This window comes from Bubalus kerabau, chromosome 12 (assembly GCF_029407905.1).
Source record: "Bubalus kerabau isolate K-KA32 ecotype Philippines breed swamp buffalo chromosome 12, PCC_UOA_SB_1v2, whole genome shotgun sequence".
Taxonomy (NCBI): domain Eukaryota; kingdom Metazoa; phylum Chordata; class Mammalia; order Artiodactyla; family Bovidae; genus Bubalus; species Bubalus kerabau.
Window position 1 is genome coordinate 72,431,767 of NC_073635.1, and position 19,280 is coordinate 72,451,046.

General features: G+C 43.0%; 1 protein-coding gene across 1 annotated transcript in view; it reads left to right on the forward strand.

The window, feature by feature from the left end:
• LOC129624644 (ATP-binding cassette sub-family C member 4-like) overlaps positions 1 to 19,280 on the forward strand; it is a 182,120-nt gene that overhangs the window by 13,656 nt on the left and 149,184 nt on the right. Inside the window, exons 2-3 of the mRNA XM_055542797.1 lie at positions 3,964 to 4,074; positions 4,610 to 4,730. Coding sequence (XP_055398772.1) covers positions 3,964 to 4,074; positions 4,610 to 4,730 — 232 coding nt within the window. The remainder of the gene's footprint in view (positions 1 to 3,963; positions 4,075 to 4,609; positions 4,731 to 19,280) is intronic.

Below are 19,280 nucleotides of genomic sequence, written 5' to 3' on the forward strand. Positions count from 1 at the left end.
TTTCTTGAAGAGATCTCTAGTCTTTCCCATTCTCATATTTTCCTCATTTCTTTGCCTTGATCCCTAGGAAGGCTTTCGTATCTCTCCTTACTATTCTTTGGAAGTCTGCATTCAGATGGGTATATCTTTATTTTTGTCCTTTGTCTTTCTCTTGTCTTCTTTTCTCAGCTATTTGTAAGGCCTCAGACAACCATTTTGCCTTTTTGCATTTCTTTTTCTTGGGGATGGTCTTGATAACTGCCTCCTATACAATGTCACTTATCTCTGTCCATAGTCCTTCAGACACTCTATCAGATATAATCCCTTGAATCTATTGTCACTTCCACTCTATAATCATAAGGGATTTGATTTAGGTCATATCTGAATGGTCTAGTGGCTTTCCCTATTTTTTTCAATTTTAGATTGAATTTTTCACTAAGGAGTTCATGATCTGAACAGTCAGCTCCTGGTCTTGTTTTTGCTGGCTGTATAGAGTGTCTCAATCTTCAGCTGCAAAGAATATAAGCAATCTGATTTTGGTATTGACTATCTGATGATGTTCATGTGTAGTCTTTTCTTGTTTTGTTGGAAGAGGGTGTTTGCTATGACCAGTATGTTCTCTTGGCACAACTTTGTTTGCCTTTGCCCTGCTTCATTTTGTACTCCAAGGTCAAATTTGCCTGTTATACCAGGTATCTCTTGACTTCCTAGTTTTACATTTCAGTCCCCATGATGAAAAGGATATCTTTTTTGAGGTGTTAGTTCTAGAAGGTCCTGTAGGTCTTCATAGAACCATTCAACTTCAGCTTCTTTGGCATTACTGGTTGGGGCATAGACTTGGATTACCGTGATATTGAATAGTTTGCCTTGGAAACAAACAGAGAGCATTTTGTAATTTTTTGAGATTGTACCCAAGTACTGCATTTTGGACTCTTTTGTTGACTATTATGGCTACTCCATTTCTTCTAAGGTATTCTTGCCCACAGTGGTAGATATAATGGTCATCTGAGTTAAATTCACCCATTTCACCCCATTTTAGTTCACTGATTCCTAAAATATCGATGTTGACTCTTGGCATTGCCTGCTTGACCACTTCCAATTTACCTTGGTTCACAGACATAACGTTCCATGTTCCTATGCAATATTGTTCTTACAGCATCGAATTTTATTTCCATCACCAGTCACATCCACAACTGGATGTTGTTTTCACTTTGGGTTAGAGGAGCAGATTTCTCCTGATTCCACCAAAATGAATCTGATTGTCACCAGGCTAGAGTCCCAATTGCTCATAGCCTTGGGTAAAGACATCTGCCACTTGGTTGTCTCAGTTCTCTAAGAGATAAAACTAATGAGACAATTGAAGAATCATGGGCCAAAGAGCCAGAAAAGGAGAATAATTGTAAGGGGTTCTAAGAATGGCCTTAGAAGCCCAGGGAAACTGGTGAACCTTATTTTGTTCCTGTCACAAATTTGTTCAGCCAGGCCCTTTCTGTTTTGAGTATTTGGCCAAGTGACCTTCTCTCTATTAAAGAAAAATTTTTATTGGAGTATAGTTGATTTACAGTGTTGTGTTAGTTTTAGGAGTACAGCAAAGTAAACCAATAGACATATATCCACTATTTTTAAAAGGTTCTTTTCTTTAAAGAAGATAAAAGCTATTACAGAGAATTGAGTAGAGTTCCCTCTGCTACACAGTAGGTTCTTATTAATTATCTCTTTTATATATACTTCCCTGGTGGCTCAGACTGTAAGAATCTGCCTGCAGTGCAGGAGACCTGGGTTAGATCCCTGGGTTGGGAAGATCCACTGAGGAGGGCATGGCAACCCACTCAGGTATTCTTGCCTGGAGAATCCCCATGGGCAGAGGAGCCTGGTGGGCTGCCATTCATGGGGTTGCAAAGAGTTGGATACATATATAGTAGTTTATGTATGTCAATCCCAGTCTCCCAATTTGTCCCTTCCTCCCTCCCTTGCTGGTAACCATAAGTTCATTTTCTACATCTGTAACTCTGTTTCTCTTTGTTAGATAAGTTCATTTATACTGCTTTTTAAGATTCCATGTATAAGTGATACCGTATGATATTTGTCTTTGTCTGCAAGCAGTTTTCTCTGGCAATTGGGATGTGCTCTTTTCTATCTAACCATGAGTGTTAACATAAAAACAACAGGAAATGGTTGGGGGACAAATTCCCCCTTGATCAGCCAGCAGGGACTCAAGAGCTTTACCGTGGTCAAGTGTCATGTGGGCCAGAGGGTCTAGTGAGGATTTTGTCATTCTAAGGTTAGAACTGGGTTCTCTACTTACCTAGGCCAGTCTCTGACTTTTTTAATTTCTTTTTTTTTATATACTTCGGTTATTATAAATTCTTTCTCATGCTAGGCTCACCAGGGAGCCTACAAGAGTGACAACTGCTATTACCAGTCCAGCTCCCCTCCTGACTAGATGAATGGCCCCCTCTGATTCACAGGTTGTGCGAGTGTAATTAAAAAATCTGAATGTAACCTTGATCTGGGTGTGAACCACATATAGCCCACTGTCCCCTGGTAGTTTTCTTGGAGACAGTTGATGGCCCAACATGGGTGGCCCTTGCTACACGATCCTCGAGGAACAAACCTCCCTCAGGGGCACACACACTGTTTTTGATTTTATTGAGTCTTGTTTAGGCTCATGGTGGTGCCCTTCCATCCAGGGTACTTGCACATGGCCAGGCCCCTCCATGATTGTTGTGATCCTGTCCTCAGAGTCCTTAAACATGGTAACTATCTACAGTCGGCCATGCCTGTAGGTGGAGGGCTCATAGTGAACGATTGGTTGGACCCCCAGAAAACAGGGATTTGACTAACACATACGTCTTTGCAGGGGTGTGGTGGCAATGGGGGCAATCTTGATATCCCTTGGCAGAAGCCTAGGCATGGTGGAATTAAACTGTAGTTTGATGATATTGTCAGCTGAAGTTCCCTGAAAGTCTGGTGGGCAATATTTATTCCCCGAGTGAGGCTGATGGTGACAGATCCAACAATCAGTAAAATTCCAGCCCTTTTGGATGTTTGAATGTTACTTTTAAAAATAAATGAATTTTCTAGAGAGTGATACCGAGGAGGACCATAAGAAGAATCAATTGCATTTTAGTTGGGAAGCTATTACTTATCTTGAGGTTGTCTTCAGAAGGTTGGATTCAGAAAAAGGCTCACATGAGTGTTCTGGCTGAGGGGAGTCTGACAGGACTGTAAGTAGTTCAGGGTCCAGAGCCTGTTAGACCCAGGGTGTTGTGTCCATAAGATAACTCCCTGTAAAAACTTCTCTGTGTTGACAACTGATCTGAGGAGATCTTGAGACCTCAAGTTTGCAACTGCTTTGAATATGACTGGTGCTAAGACACTTCAGTCATGTCCAACTGCGACCCCATTGACTTTAGCCCACCAGGCCCCCCGTCCATGGGATTTTCCAGGTTTGAACAGTTAAGTGGGTTGCCATTTCCTTCTCCAGGGAATCTTCCCAACCTGGGGATCGAATCAGCATCTCTTACATCTCCTGCTTTAGCAGACAGATTCTTTACCACTAGCACATGTAGATATCCTTCAATTTGATACATTTCAGAAGATTTAAGTCCTCCGTAATACAGGAACATATCTGCAGCCTTACCCACAATGGTCATTCAGCTCTGTTCTGCATGCCTGAACCTCTGTTACTTTATTTGATTTCTAAACATATGTTTTTTTCTTAATAATTAAAGCAGATGTACAATGTATGTTCAGTAGGCCACAAAGAGGCTGCTTTAATTATGTAATATATAAGCCAGCATGACTTTCCTATACCTAGAATGTATGTGTGTTTGTAAGCATATATCTAATTTTCCCCATATCTTTATATATTTAAAATGTAGACTTTTTTTTTTTTTTTTTTTAGCAATGTCCATGAATGTAGGTTTCTAATTAGAGATTTGTAATTTGGATATATGTTACTCTCCTTTTAATTTTTAACAGGTGGCTAAACCCCTTGTTTAAAATTGGTCACAAATGGAAATTAGAATCAGATGACATGTACTCGGTGCTTCCGGAAGATTGCTCCCAGCGTCTTGGAGAAGAGCTGCAAGGGTGAGCACAGACATCAGGGACAAGGGGAGAAAGAGTGAGAATTTCCACATGGGTCTAAAGGTTTGGGGGAGTCTTTGCCTTCCTCTGGGTTCTTCTGAGACTCCTCTCCTGACACTGCATGCTCAGCCACTCAGGTTGACCCCAGGCTTAGCCCACTTTGGAGGCCGGTGTTCCCTGTGCATCTGTGGGCATGGAGGGAGCCCACAGCCACGGCCCTGGAGGCCGAGCTCTGTCCCCGGAGGTGGGGTCCCTGGAGGAGGGAGTCTGCCCGCCTGAGCTGCTTGTGACCTGTGAGTCCAGCAAATCTTGGCAGGAACTTGTTTCTAGAATCTGGAACTTTTCCCTCAAGGCCTGCTTCTCTGGTGCTTCAGAGTCTGCACTGCTTATCTTTTAGGAGCCCTGTGAGCAGTTAGCCAGCATCTATGGGGCAGCCACAAAGTGCCCTCTAGTGAAGGCTTATCTTCCACTCTGTCCCTCTCCCATTTTCCCTTTGGTGGACACGCTGTTCTTTACTGTGTTTTGTTTTGTATCACAGGTACTGGGATCAAGAAGTTAAGAGAGCCCAGAAGGATGCACAGGAACCCTCTTTAGTGAAAGCAATTGTAAAGTGTTACTGGAAATCCTATTTAATTTGGGGAATGTTTACATTTCTTGAGGTAAAAGATTTTCATACTGTGCGCTGCTTTTTGGTGTATGTATCTCTGTACTGAGGTGGAAGGGACTGGTGGGTAGAGAGGCCAGTGGTCTAAGGTCTGAGGATAAACCCTCATGGAAATATGATAGAGCTCAGAGGTTGTATTTATCTTTAGAATGGTGAGAACTGGACTTCAGGGGTTACTATTCTTCTTTTAACTGGTTAAAGAGTGTTGTGGTGGATGGCCTTGAAATAAAAGACATTTTATATTATGTTAGAAAGTTCCTGGTGTTCAGTATAAACGCTCACTGATCTTTGACCAAAAGAAGATTCCAACAGCCTCAGGCAATATGTGCCCTGTGATTTAGAGGAAGGTAATTTGGACCCGAGCCCAGAATAACATACATTTTATGGCACTCATTTATAGTTTAAGAAGGTAAAAATTGTTACCTTGACCAGGTCACATCTGATAAATGCTTTTCTAAGAAGATCCATCGCCTCTCCTCTTCCAGGGGAACAGAACCCAGGGCCCTGCATCTGGACTGTAGCCGCCCAGAACTCCTAAAAGCACACCTTTCCCCAGGCTGCCCCCTTCCCCATGGGCTGGCACTATGAGCAAAGCCCCTGTGGAGAGGAGCTCCAGCTTCACCGTGAATTCTCTGCACCCTCCACGCTGCTTTCTTTCCTTGGTTGTGGGAGCAGATTCCTAGTTGAAGGGGGATCCTGGTATCCTATCATTGGCAGAGGGTGTAGTAGGAAATGTGCAGGGCAAAGCAGAGGCAGAAAGCTGTGAAGTCAGTGACCTCCATGACCCTGAAGATCCTGAGTCAAGATCCCCCAGAGGACAATCCACCTGGAGACACAGTGACATCAGCCTCCCTGTTCTGGCTGAGCCTGATGGGGGTCTGCTGCAGACCCCCCTGGGGGACTCGTGCTCTCCGTGGTCCCTTAGTGCTGCCTTAGGGAAATGGGCAGCATGTGAGTGTGTGCAAGCAGGACGTGTGAAAGAGGTGGAGAAGGTGGAGAAGGTGTGAGCTGTCCTCAGTCCATCATGTTGGGGGTGAGGTGGGTGGGCCAGGTGATTTACAGGTGGGCAGCGTGGCTCTTGTTTAAAGGCTGTGCTGGACTGAAGGGCACTGCGGACAGTGGGCAGCTGGGCAGGTGAAGTCCACCCCACGCAACTGGAGAGACCAGAGAATCCGTCAGCTCCCAGGTGACTGGATGGTCCTGGGGATGGAGTTCTCACTGATTTCAGAAGAGGATTGGCCATTGTGCCAGAGGGTGGGATAGGTATGTGGGGCAGGGTGCCACTTCTGAGAGGACACTGACCACCTAGGTACTCCAGTGCCTTGTGCAGGACAGGGGTGGGAGAGGGAGCAGGAGCCTGTCAGGCTGCCCCAGCCCTTCTTTGTCCCATGTGCAGCTGTCCCAGTCATGGAATTTCCACATAGTCACAGTAAGTCTGTTTGAAATACACAGGTGGCAAGCTGGTGTGGCCTGTTTGTGCAGGATTTCCTGACCTTGCACAGCAGAGCTCTCATGAATCCTGCTTATCAGGAAACCCTGGGGCCTCAGTGTCTGCCTGTGGCTCATGCCAGGTGCCTGGTTGGATGAGTGGCCTCAGGGTTTAATGCTGGATCATATCCTGGAGCAGGTCTCTCTCTGCTGTCCCTGGTTCTCTAGTTTCTCCTTGGTACCAGATGCAAAAGATTCTTAAAATCAGGTGGGTTCAAAGCATAGCCCATGTGGCTGGGTTTGAACTGAGCTACTGGTTTTTATTGCTGTTCTGGGCTGTTAGCCCCTTGAGTGGGGTCACTAAGCCTTGGATGGATCCCATTCTAATATGAGTCCTGGGTCTTGGCTGTGGCAAGACCACAGACATGGGATAAACAGACATAGACGGAGAGGCCATAGGATCTGGGGTTCTTCCTGAGATGGAATCCACCCCACTGTGGTGCTGGGAGTGTTGATTTCAAAGTTGTCCAGCCTCAGTAATACTTCCTGCTGGGGATCCAGGAAGGCCAGGCTTGGGGCTGCATAAGGTGCAACTGGTAGAGCCCTGGGCCCTTTCAGGAGGTTGGTCTCTGGGTGGTCATGGTGGAGAAGTGGGGAGTAGAGGACGTAAATGTAGGGGCTCATCTGTGTGGCAGTACTGCTAGCACTAGTAGCAGTGCTAGTTAGTTAATAATTGATTTTATGAAGCAACTTCCTGTGTTGTGATCAATCTATACTGCTTGTTGTTTTTTATATTTTAGATGGTGGAAGATCTAAACTCAGCCCAGGATTTTCTAAAACATAAACATGTTTCCTTTTTGATCTCTGGACCTCTTTTAAATCCTCAGGTGCACAGAATGCCCTGTGCATCATCCATGATCCCAAGCAGTGTGGTCTTACCACCCAGTACGAACAGGGTCTCCCAGGTACTCCTGGTGGAACCATGGGGAGAAAGCAGGGTGACGCCAGTCCAGAGTGAGGCTTTTAGGGTTTTAGGATTTTGAGATATGAAAACCTCTGTCCTATGAGAAGGGCTTCCCTTGTGGCTCAGCTGGTAAGGAATCTGCCTGAAATGAGTGAGACCTGGCTTTGATCCCGGGGTTGGGAACATCCCCTGGACAAGGGAAAGGCTACCCACTCCAGTATTCTGGCCTGGAGAATTCCATGAGCTATCCTTTGAGAACTGAGGAGTATCTCTACCTCTCAGAGAAATAAGTACCAGGCTAAGGAGCACTTGCCGGTCACCCCTAATTAGAACAGAACAGCCCAAGAGTTCCCAGCACCCTTGGTCCCTGTGTACCTCCACGGGTACTGTGGGTGGGGAGGACAGGTCTCTGCCTGCCCAGGGCCCTCAGGGTGGAGAGGAGGGGCCTGAAGCCTCTCTCTGCCTGGGTGTGAGTCACAGAGACCACCTCCCCAGGTCATCAGTGCTTCTCTCTGAGAGGTTAGGTCTCCATTGCTGCTGTGTAAGTGGGGTGACCTCAGAGAGCCAGAGTGGATTCACCCAGTCCCTTCCCCTGAGAGGGGAGGTGTTGCTGGGAGTTATTTCCTCTTCCCAGGATCCTTAGAAGTGGCCCAGCCTTGTCTGGTCACTTGGCCTTTGTCTGAAGCCACTTTTTCTGATGGTCTCTGGTCCAGTTGGAGGCTGTGGGAAGCACATGTGTGTGTAACCTTCACTTTGGAGCTCAGCTGATGGACAGGAAGTAAACAGAATCCTCTGCATCCCACAGTGGGCTTTGTGCCTGGATTCATGGCTGGTTCCCCAAGAGCTGAGTGGTTTTTGCATTTATTCCCCAATATTTTCTTCCATGTGTCCCTCATTTTGCTCAACCCAGGAGGCTGAGGAGAGGCTGCTGGTGTCAAAGACACTGTGGGCTGAGAGCAACCACTGAGGACCACACAGCAAGGGAGAGGAGGAGGAGGCCTTGAGCCAAGCAGAAGGGGACCTGCTGAGCAGACCTGCTGTGTGCACCCTGCTGGTTCTTGAGAGCATAGCATTAGCCATTAGCCATTCAGTTCAGTTCAGTTCAGTCGTTCAGTCATGTCCAACTCTTTGCGACCCCATGAATCACAGCACGCCAGGCCTCCCTGTCCATCACCAACTCCTGGAATTTTAGGTGTTTGTAATATCCACAGTGATGACCTTGAGTTATAAATTAGGGTGTTATATCCACCTTCTTTTCTTTTTCTAAGCATATGTAAGTTTTTAATGTAAAATTAAAAGAATTTTTTAAAATTGAAGTATGATTGGCTTAAAATGTTATATTAGTTTCTGGTATACATCATTAGTGATTTAATATTTTATACAGTACATGATAAGTGTAGTTACCAACTGTCACCATGCAAAATTATTCCAATATTATTGAATATACTTCCTATGTTGTATAATTCCATGATTTATTTATTTTTTAAAAGTTTATATATTTATTTTTTGCCCCCAATCCCCTTTTACTATTTTATGATTTGGAGTTTGTACCTCTTAAGTTCCCTCACCTATTTCACTTGTTTCCTCCACCTCCTTCAATCCATTTTCTTTATGTAGTCAGGGAAGTAGGAGACTCTTTTTGAAAGATTGCATTCATAATGGTTAAAAACTGCAGCAATGTGGGTAGAAGTGAAACTTTATAGTCTAGAAAATTTGGTTTTACACATGACATTTCTCAAGAGTTCCTGTTCCACTGTGGTCGCCTGTGAGGAACAATGAGTTTTCCAAGCCTTTGTGAATCCAGCCTCTGCCATTAAGAATAGAGTAAATCTCTTACCAGGACTTCTAATAATAAAAGTGATGGAAAACCCTTGTTTTTACGGTGGTTTCAGAGCACTCTGCGCTGTTGTAGCTCATTTAGTTGTCCCAGGATTCCTCCGAGGGAGGTAAGGTGGGTATTTTCACAGATAAATACCTGGGGGCTGGGGAGGGCACACAATGGGCTTGGGGTCCTGTGACTGGCAGGTGGCCGACCTGGTATCTGAGGTGTGGTGCTCTGACTGCTAGACCCCTGTTCCCTGTGTTCTGTCCTCTCCTCCCACAGCCTCCACTGAGGCTCAGAGCCAAGAGGAGCTGCTTTTCTAGAAACAGCTCTGGCCCCTCTGCCACCTGATTTCTATAGTGTTTTTTTTTGTTTGTTTGTTTGTTTGTTTTTTTAATTTCCTGTAGATTTTGAAGGACATTTCAAAAATACAAAAATAGAACAGAATGAAAAGGTAACACAACATGTCACTTCAGAATAGGGCATTCTGGCAGAAATATTGTTGTGAGTTGATTGTGTTTTTCAGAAATAGACACAGGAGAAACTGAAGACAGAGTAGAAGTTATTCTTCTGAGGGACATTTACACTGATAAAGGAAATCTCCATTTGTAAAGGTGTCTCCCTCTCTGTACCAGAAAAAGAAAGATGGTTCTAAATCACAGCAGAATCCTGTTGGAGGACAGTCTTCAAGAAGGATGAAATCTGTATAACACACCCAACCCTGCTGTAGTTTAAGCTGCTTCTCCTGCTAACCTTTCATTGGCACTCCATCACCTTTTCTTTTGTCTTTAGGGGGAGATGGCATTTAAGGTGGTGGCTTGGGCTATCTCAGGGAGTTACTCAGTTCTTCTTGATATTTTGCATGTGTATCAGAAATATACATGCTAATAAACTTCTGTTTTATTTTCTCTTTATATTCTGTCATGTATTACAGGGATCCTCAGCTAAGAACTCAGAAGGGTAAAGGGAAATAAGCTGCTATGTCACCCTAAGTCAGCTTCAATAATTGCCATAATAAGCAGTCTTGATTCACCTGAAACTCACCCTTACTTCCCAAGATTCTTTTAAAGAAGTTCTAAGACATCAAATCATTTTTATCTATAAATATTTTAGTATGTATCTTTAAAAGATGTGGAATCTCCCTCCACTAAACATATTTAGCATAAACATTATTTTTATAGACTTCCCTTGTGTCTATAAAAAGTTATGACCAACCTAGACAGTGTATTAAAAAGCAGACATTACTTTGCCAACAAAGGTCCGTCTAGTCAAGACTATGGTTCTTCCAGTGGTCATGTGTGGTTGTGAGAGATGGAATATAAAGAAAGCTGAGTGCAGAATAATTGATGCTTTTTAACTGTGGTGTTGGTGAAGACTCGTGAGAGTCCCTTGGACTGCAAGGAGATCCAACCAGTCCATCCTAAAGGAGATCAGTCCTGGGTTTTCATTGGAAGGACTGATGTTGAAGCTGAAACTCCAATACTTTGGCCACCTGATGTGAAGAGCTGATTTGAAAAGACCCTGATGCTGGGAAAGATTGAGGGCAGGAGAAGTGGATGACAGAGGATGAGATGGTTGGATGGCATCACTGACTCAATGGACATGGGTTTGGGTGGACTCTGGGAATTGGTAATGGACAGAGAGGCCTGGTGTGCTGCAGCTCATGGGGTCGCAAAGAGTCGGACAAGACTGAGTGACTGAACTGAACTGAACTTGTGTCTCAGACGGTAAAGCATCTGCCTACACTGTGTGAGACCCAGGTTCAATCCCTGGGTTGGGAAGATTTCCTGGAGAAGAAAATAGCAACTCACTCCAGTATTCTTGCCTGGAAAATCCCATGGTCGGAGGAACATGATAGGCTACAGTCCATGGGGTCACAAAGAGTTGGACATGACTGAGCGCCTTCACTTTCACTTTATTGTTTTATGCATAAATATTAACTTTAATATCATTAGTATATATCCAGTGCTCACAGTTGGGTTTTTTTTTCCCCTCTTCTGTTGGAAGCAGTATTAAATAAGGTACATTTGGCTGACACAGGTTATTCAGATTGCCTTTCTGTTCCCCTCCACCCTGAGCCTCTAGATTGTTTGACCTGTAGAGATTCCCACAGTCTGGATTTGGCTGATTGCATCTCCCCCTGTGTCAATTAACTTGTTCCTCTGGCACCTTAGGTTGGCGTTTAGGTCTAAAAGTTTGATATAGCTCATTTGGATTTTCTTTGCCCCTTTCGTCTATGTAGGAGGTAGGGTTGTATATCCCCCTTATAAGGTACATAACATCTTGTGTGTGTGTGTGTGTGTGTGTGTGTGTGTGTGTATGAGTGATGTTGGAGCTATTCATGATCCTTGCTCAAGGTCCATTAATTTATTAAGGGTTGCAAAGTGGGGATGTTCTACGCTCTTTGGTTAATGCTGAACTATAGTATTTATAGGGAGAGTAGGGGGAAATAATTTTTTCCATTTTTAAAACCTCTTTTCAAAATGGGGAATTGGTTCTCCTCTAGTGAGGAGAGGGGCTAGTGAGTTTTCATGGTTGGTTGATTGGTTTGGTTTTGGGAATGTCAGTTTGAGCTCATGGATTTAAACATTTCTGATCTGCTTCAGTCCATTTTATTTGTTATGCTTTTATCAATCTTGGGCCATCTTTGGGCAGTGGGAGTATATTCAGATTGGGTCCTAAGTCCTTTGCACACACTCTAGAAGTCTTGGCTATTTTTTTTTTTTTTTAATGTCTTTTTTTGCTTGTTTTCGTTTTTTCATTTTTGGTGTGACAGGAAGTTTCTAGTTCATTTTATGCAGTATTTGCTCAGTCCTGGAATCATCCATTTCTCCAAGCAGCTCCATCTTCTTTTAGTGTGAAATGGTATTTAAAGACTATAGTCTGGATGTTAGAGGGGCTTATTGCTCTTGTTTATTGTTTCTTGGCTTTTTTTCATTAGACCAAGTTAGAATACATTTTTAAGGTAAACAAATACGTTTATATGTGTGTTTCCAGTCCAAATCAGATATAGGACACTAGTTCTTTACTTCATCTTATTGTGCTTATATCTGTATCTCTTTTCTCCCATCATCTATTCTCTTTGTCCCATGTCTAAGCCCAATTCTCAATGATATCAACATAATTATTTATTTGTTTTACCTTATAATGTGACTTCTGAAAACATAATAAGATTTATCTTTTGGCAGTTCATACTGTCTTCACATGGGTGTATCTTGCAGAGAATGTGTTTTCAAATTGTTTTGTTTAAAATCACTTTTGATAGTTCTTTTTTGTATGGCTCTTTGAACCAAAAGGATGGGTAGGTATTTAGGTAGTTTTATTTAAATTTACTCTGAAATTTTAGGAATTGCTTTTTAAAAAATTAGTTCTTTTTGCACTCATCTCACACGCTAGTAAAGTAATGCTCAAAATTCTCCAAGCCAGGCTTCAGCAGTACGTGAACCGTGAACTTCCTGATGTTCAAGCTGGTTTTAGAAAAGGCAGAGGAACCAGAGATCAAATTGCCAACATCCGCTGGATCATGGAAAAAGCAAGAGAGTTCCAGAAAAGCATCTATTTCTGCTTTATTGACTATGCCAAAGCCTTTGACTGTGGGGACCACAATAAACTGTGGAAAATTCTGAAAGAGATGGGAATACCAGACCACCTGACCTATCTCTTGAGAAATTTTATGCAGGTCAGGAAGCAACAGTTAGAACTGGACATGGAACAACAGACTGGTTCCAAATAGGAAAAGAAGTTCGTCAAGGCTGTATATTGTCACCCTGTTTATTTAACTTATATGCAGAGTACATCATGAGAAACACTGGACTGGAAGAAACACAAGCTGGAATCTAGATTGCCAGGAGAAATATCAATAACCTCAGATATGCAGATGACACCACCCTTATGGCAGGAATCAAGATTGCCAGGAGAAATAGCAATAACCTCAAATACGCAGATGACACCACCCTTATGGCAGAAAGTGAAGAGGAACTAAAAAGCCTCTTGATGAAAGAGAAAGTGGAGAGTGAAAAAGTTGGCTTAAAGCTCAACATTCAGAAAATGAAGATCATGGCATCTGGTCCCATCACTTCATGGGAAATAGATGGGGAAACAGCGGAAACAGTGTCAGACTTTATTTTTCTGGGCTCCAAAATCACTGCAGATGGTGACTGCAGCCATGAAATTAAAAGTCACTTACTCCTTGGAAAGATAGTTATGACCAACCTAGATAGCATATTCAAAAGCAGAGACATGACTTTGCCAACAAAGGTTCGTCTAGTCAAGGCTACGGTTTTTCCTGTGGTCATGTATGGATGGGAGAGTTGGACTGTGAAGAAGGCTGAGCACCGAAGAATTGATGCTTTTGAGCTGTGGTGTTGGAGAAGACTCTTGAGAGTCCGTTGGACTGCAAGGAGATCCAACCAGTCCATTCTGTAGGAGATCAGCCCTGGGATTTCTTTGGAAGGAATGATGCTAAAGCTGAAACTCCAATACTTTGGCCACCTCATGCGAAGAGTTGAGTCATTGGAAAAGACTCTGATGCTGGGAGGGTTTGGGGGCAAGAGGAGAAGGGGACTAACGAGGATGAGATGGCTGGATGGCATCACTGACTCGATGGATGTGAGTCTGAGTGAACTCTGGGAGCTGGTCATGGACAGGGAGGGCTGGCGTGCTGCGATTCATGGGGTTGCAAAAAGTCGGACATGACTGAGCGACTGATCTGATCTGATAATGTTTTCATGATTCAAAAATCAAGACAAGGCTACTTTTAAAGAAGGCTGATATCCTTGTTAGGTCTATTCTAATTCTCCTTGTCCTTTTAGAGATAACTTTCCAGGCTAATTTTGACTCATCTGTTTATTAATGTTTTTTAAATATAGTTTTTTCTGAAGTTTTTGTTTTCCTACTGTGCAGAATGAAAATTTTCAATTTCAATGCTGTAACCTCTGGACTTGGGTTTATAAGGATTTTTCTGGAAGCATGAAATGTGTAATGCGACTCTGGTTAAAACTCTTTGTGATAATTGTAACTCCTTCATAGCAGGTCTGTAGCCATTCCAGGCTCAGATGCCAAGACAGTGCAAGAGTGGAGGTTAGCAGATGCTTACATGGGGTTAGTTTCTGCATCCAGACTCTTCCAGGGAGAGGAATCTTCAGGCTCCACCCTAATCAGTTGAACCTAAACCAGTTTCTGGAGGCTGGACCTCGGGCATCAGAGTGTCCTTATCCCCACCCACATGATGCTAATATGCAGTCAGGATGAAGACCACTGTGTAAAAGATGAGTGAAGGCTAGGATATCTAGAATGCTGGTGGTTATGATTTCGCAGATTCACTGCTTTTTCTCCTCATCTTTGGATTTTTCTCAACTCTACTTTAGAACTCCCCCAGTTCTTTTTTTTTTTTTTTTTTTTCAACTTTACAATATTGTATTGGCTTTGCCATACATCAACATGCATCCGCCATGAATGTACATGTGTTCCTGATCCTGAACCCCCCTCCCACATCCCTCCCCATACCATCCCTCTGGGTCATACCAGTGCACCAGCCCCAAGCTTCCTGTATCCTGCATGGAACCTAGACTGGCGATTCATTTCTTATATGATATTATACATGTTTTAATGCCATTCTCCCAAATCATCCCCCCATCCCTCTCCCACAGAGTCCAAAAGACTGTTCTATCTCTGTCTCTTTTGCTGTCTCGCATACAGGGTTGCCATTACCATCTTTCTACATTCCATATATATGCCTTAGTATACTGTATTGGTGTTTTTCTTTCTGGCTTACTTCACTCTGTATAATAGGTTCAAGTTTCATCCACCTCATTAAAACTCCCGCAGTTCTAAAGATTAACTGCCTGTTCAATTTTTCCCTACAAGCTCACTCTTTTCTGCTTATGTGTTTCACTCAAGTGTTTTTCTTTGTTACCTTGCTTCTATTTTTGTGTGTTTATTTCCATTAATGAGATGTGGGGAAATTGGGTGAGAAATGTTTCAAGTACCTTAACTTGGAGGAAGAATTCTATCCACTGCAGAATTTCTAGTTTCTAACCAAACCCTGCAAGACGTTATCCTAAGAAGCAGAAGGTGGGACCCAATATCAAGTGCTTTCAGGAGGCTGAATACCAAGGACTCTACCAAGAAATGGCTACCACCAGCTTCCCTCACAGTCCGGTGGTTAAGACTCAATGCCCCGAATGCATATATGAGGGTTTTTGATCCCTGGACTGGGAACTAAGATTCTGCATGCCACAGGGTGTGGCCAAAATAAACAGTCTGCCTCAGAGACTCAGACTATCAGATAATCCTGAATAATGGATGTTGTGGTATTAAATTCAGCTCTTCTAAAGATCCTTTATGATTTCAGAGCTGTGAAGAATGCTTGTGAAAGAATAAGAACTATATTCTCAATTGGTTTGTGGAAAGAATATACATGTGGTATAGATTGATGTCAGAGAGGAAAGGTTTAAGGGACAGTGTTTGGCCTTGTTCCTGCTTATCAATCAAGTTTTAATTCGGTTAGCTTCATGATTGATAATGACTATTTTCTCAGTTGTTTTATTTCTTATTAGTTGATGGTGAGAATCGGGAATGTCCAGATGAGAGAATTCTTTGGTGGTATCTGCCCACACCAGTGTACACGTGGTGGGGGCAGCTCCCGGGAATGGCTGCCACCAGTGTCTGTGTCCCCATGGTGAGCCACAGCCACTCCTTGCCTCTCTGAGAGACTCTCCAAGGCATGAAGAGTCTTCTGAAATTCGGTCTACCCTTGGGATTCACACCACCGTTTCATTTGGAGTTAATACTTGGACTAGAGCATTGAGCATATGCAGGAGTTAATCTTCTGGTAGCTGGACAAACTTTTGCCTGGTTTGCCTCAGGCAGTTTTACCAAATGTCAGAAATTAAAACACTCACAGATTACAAATGCTGCTGCCAGCTGTCCTGTTAAATGACTCTCCATCTCTAACCTTTCGTTGTGTGTGGAGGGGATGGATTTACTCAGTCTACCTTTGATGGCCTCAGTCACGTCTGCCCTGTGTGTTCTGGAAGCTTTGAAGAATCATGTTTAATATGTATCTTCTTACTCTCTATATGTACTTGGGGTTTTGTTTTCACAATTTTGTACTATTCGTTATTTTGCTATTTTTTTCTTTTTGAGAGAAATTACTGGAAAATTGTTTTTTACTTGCTGCTATTTTTCATCTGGAGCATAATATCAATTTTCTGTTTTCCATAGTTGCAACTTATGCCAGAATGGAAATTCCTTGTATGTTATACTTTTCATCACTTCTCTGAATTGCCGTGATGGCTCCTTACTGGAGGCAAAGTTGTGCGTGTGTGCTCAGTCACTCAGTTGTGTCTGACTCTTTGTGACCCCAGGGAATGTAGCCTGCCAGGCTTCTCTGTCCATAGGATTATCCTGGCAAGAATCCTGGAGTGGGTTGCCTGCTGATCCAGGGTATTCAAAGGGGAGACGGCTTCGGCAATCATACGATAGCTTTAATTAAATATTAATTAGAAATATAAAGAGTGATAGAATGAGGATAGCTCAGTAGGAAAATTCAGTGGAGAAAAGAGACTGAATAACTTGGTTTACGTGGAAAGCTAGTAAAATTCCAAGGCAAGGAATTTACATCACCTATGTAGGCCGCAGGCGTCCTCCCATTCTCCCAAAGGAGAGGAGACACTAAGGCCTCCCCGGTCAGATCTTAGAAGCCCAGGCATAATTAGTAGGCTTGACGAGCCTCCAACATTCCAGATGGGGATTCAGCCAGAAGGTGAGAAAAAGAACGACATGGGGAGACCAGTCTTTTGAGGAACTGATCCCATTTTTTATTTTTCCAGGGTCTGTTTTTATACACTGAGATGTTATACAAAAGTCACGTGGGGTCAGCAGTCCTGACTTTTATTAAAGTCAGGTGCTTCATACAAATGTATACAGAGGTCTTAGGGGTGTTACATCATCTTCTGGCCAGGGGGGCCTGCTGACAACTTATGACCCTCTCCTTGCGACAGCAGTCAGTCAACCAGAAAACTTATTTCTCCAGGGGTGATTATTTTTGAAACAGACACCACCTTCCGAAGGTACCAGATAAAGTTACATTCCTATAGGGTGAGGGTGTAGTGGGTTTTAATTAAGGAAAGAATTTGCTTAGCCTAAGGTCTAACGTGATTAATATCAAAGGTTAATACTTATTTCTTCTATATATTCATTAATGTGTATAAGGGCAGGGGATGTGGAGACTTAGCAGTAAACATTGGATCAACAAATGAAAAACCTTTCACCAATACAATTTCTAATCAGCACACTATACTTATACTAATAGTTTTCTAACTTCTCTGAAGAACCTGTTTTTATAAGATTTAAAGTATCTCGTGCCTCTCGCGGTTGGGAGGCTGTGAGCAATCACATGTGGCCAGACAAGCCTGTCAGGCAGGCTAGAGAACCTTCAGAGGAGTTTGTAGGTTGAAACACTCCTATCACGCCCAGGAATTATTATTAACTGAAGCTCTAAGTTAACTCCTTCTCTGAAAGAGGTGGTGGGGGACAGCCCCCCATAAAGTCAGAGGTGTAGGTGAGAGCACAAAGTAGTAAAGTAGTCAGACTCTGGTTTTGGGGGTAGATGCCCGAGAATTTCCAGGGGGACTCCTGAGGCTCAATCCCGCCTTTGTGTATGTCGAGACTCCTTCCTCATGACCTTTGCCATAGGCGGAGGTCCTCATGCCGGCTCCCCGAAGTTGCCATTTCCTCCTCCAGAGGATCTTCTCAACTCAGGTATTCAACCTGCATTTCCTGTGACTCCTGCATTGAGATGAATTCCTTACCATTGAGCCACTGGAGAAAGTCCCAAAATAATAAATGACTCTCCCCCCCAAATTGCATCAGTAACAGTTCATGTTTGAAATCCTTTTTTATCTTTTTGAAAGATAAGAATTTTTCTATCCTAATTAAATAATAATCATTATCAAGAATAAAAAGAATTCATAGATGAGTGGAAGATATGAGCCATGAAGTGGCATTATACCTTAATGAGGCTATTTCTCCAACTGTTTTTTGGTCTTGTTTTGTTAATATTGATTTATTTGGCTGTGCTGGGTCTTAGTTTCTGCATGTGGGATCTACTTCCCTCATCAAGGATCGAACCAAGTTTCCCTACATTGGGAGTGTGAAGTCTTAGCTAAAGCGCCACCAAGGAGGTCCCTCAACTAGGTTATTAAATATTGTTTCTCAGTGAAAAACTCCAGATGTGCTTAGGCAGTAATGACCTGCCTTTATTTACATTCCTGTTTGCTGGATTTATTGAATTTATCCATATTATCTTTGGTGAGTGCTATTATTCTTATTTCTCCTGTAATTACAAGGATGCTAGGCTCCAATGGAGAGCTGAGTAACAGGCAACAGTGTTTCCCAAATATAATCATACGTTTCAGGAAAGTTTTGGATGGCAGATATTATTGTTGGGCTTCTGGTGGTTTGTGGCTCCAGCACTGGACTGCCCTTGGAGGCACCTGGGCTGGGACTGCCTGTGTGTACAGTTTGATGTTCTTGCTTCTCTGTGTGAGCCTGCACATTTCCATCTCAGGAAACTGTAAACAGTGTGTTTGACAATCCAGTGTGTGAAGGACTCTTCCAAGAGCTCTCTGTGCCTCTTGGGATGGATGACAGGACATGGTGGAAATGTATCAGTTACATTTTACTCAGTTCTGATCATCTTACTTACACTTTTTCAACTAAATAGTGTTCCCTTTATCCTCTATAGTAGATGAAAATCTCCATGACTCCATGGAGGGAGAGGCAACTGGTGTACCCTGTTAACGTGTGTGTGTGCATGTGTCCATTTGCGTAGAACAAAACAGGAATATTAAGGTTTAATAAGACTCCCATATGAGGGATGGGGACATCTTTTGATAAATATCCTGATCAAGCACTGGTTGGCTGAGCAGAAAATGCTTGGTTTTGTTTTGTTTTGTTTTGTTTTGTTTGTTTGTTTGTTTTTGGTGTTTGGTGTTATGGATTCTCCTTCCTTCCTCTTGTGTGTGGGTTCCTTAGCTTCAGACAGACAGGAGAGAGCTATGAAAGCATACCTGTCAGGTAATCAAAGCTTACCCTGTCTGTGTTAGTAAGGTGGGATTGCCAAGAAAGGAAAAGCCCTGTTCCTGAAAGACTTCCAAACTTTTAACATTTTGTCTTTTGAGAAGTCTGTGGAGGAAATGATATTGCGGCCCAATGTGTTTAGTTTTAGTAACTTGGATTTGTTGAATGATTTTCCTTGATGGTGAAGAAGGGGACCTAGGAAGAAGGGGGCCTTCAAGGGGTGACTAGAGAGAGGAAGTATGCTGTGA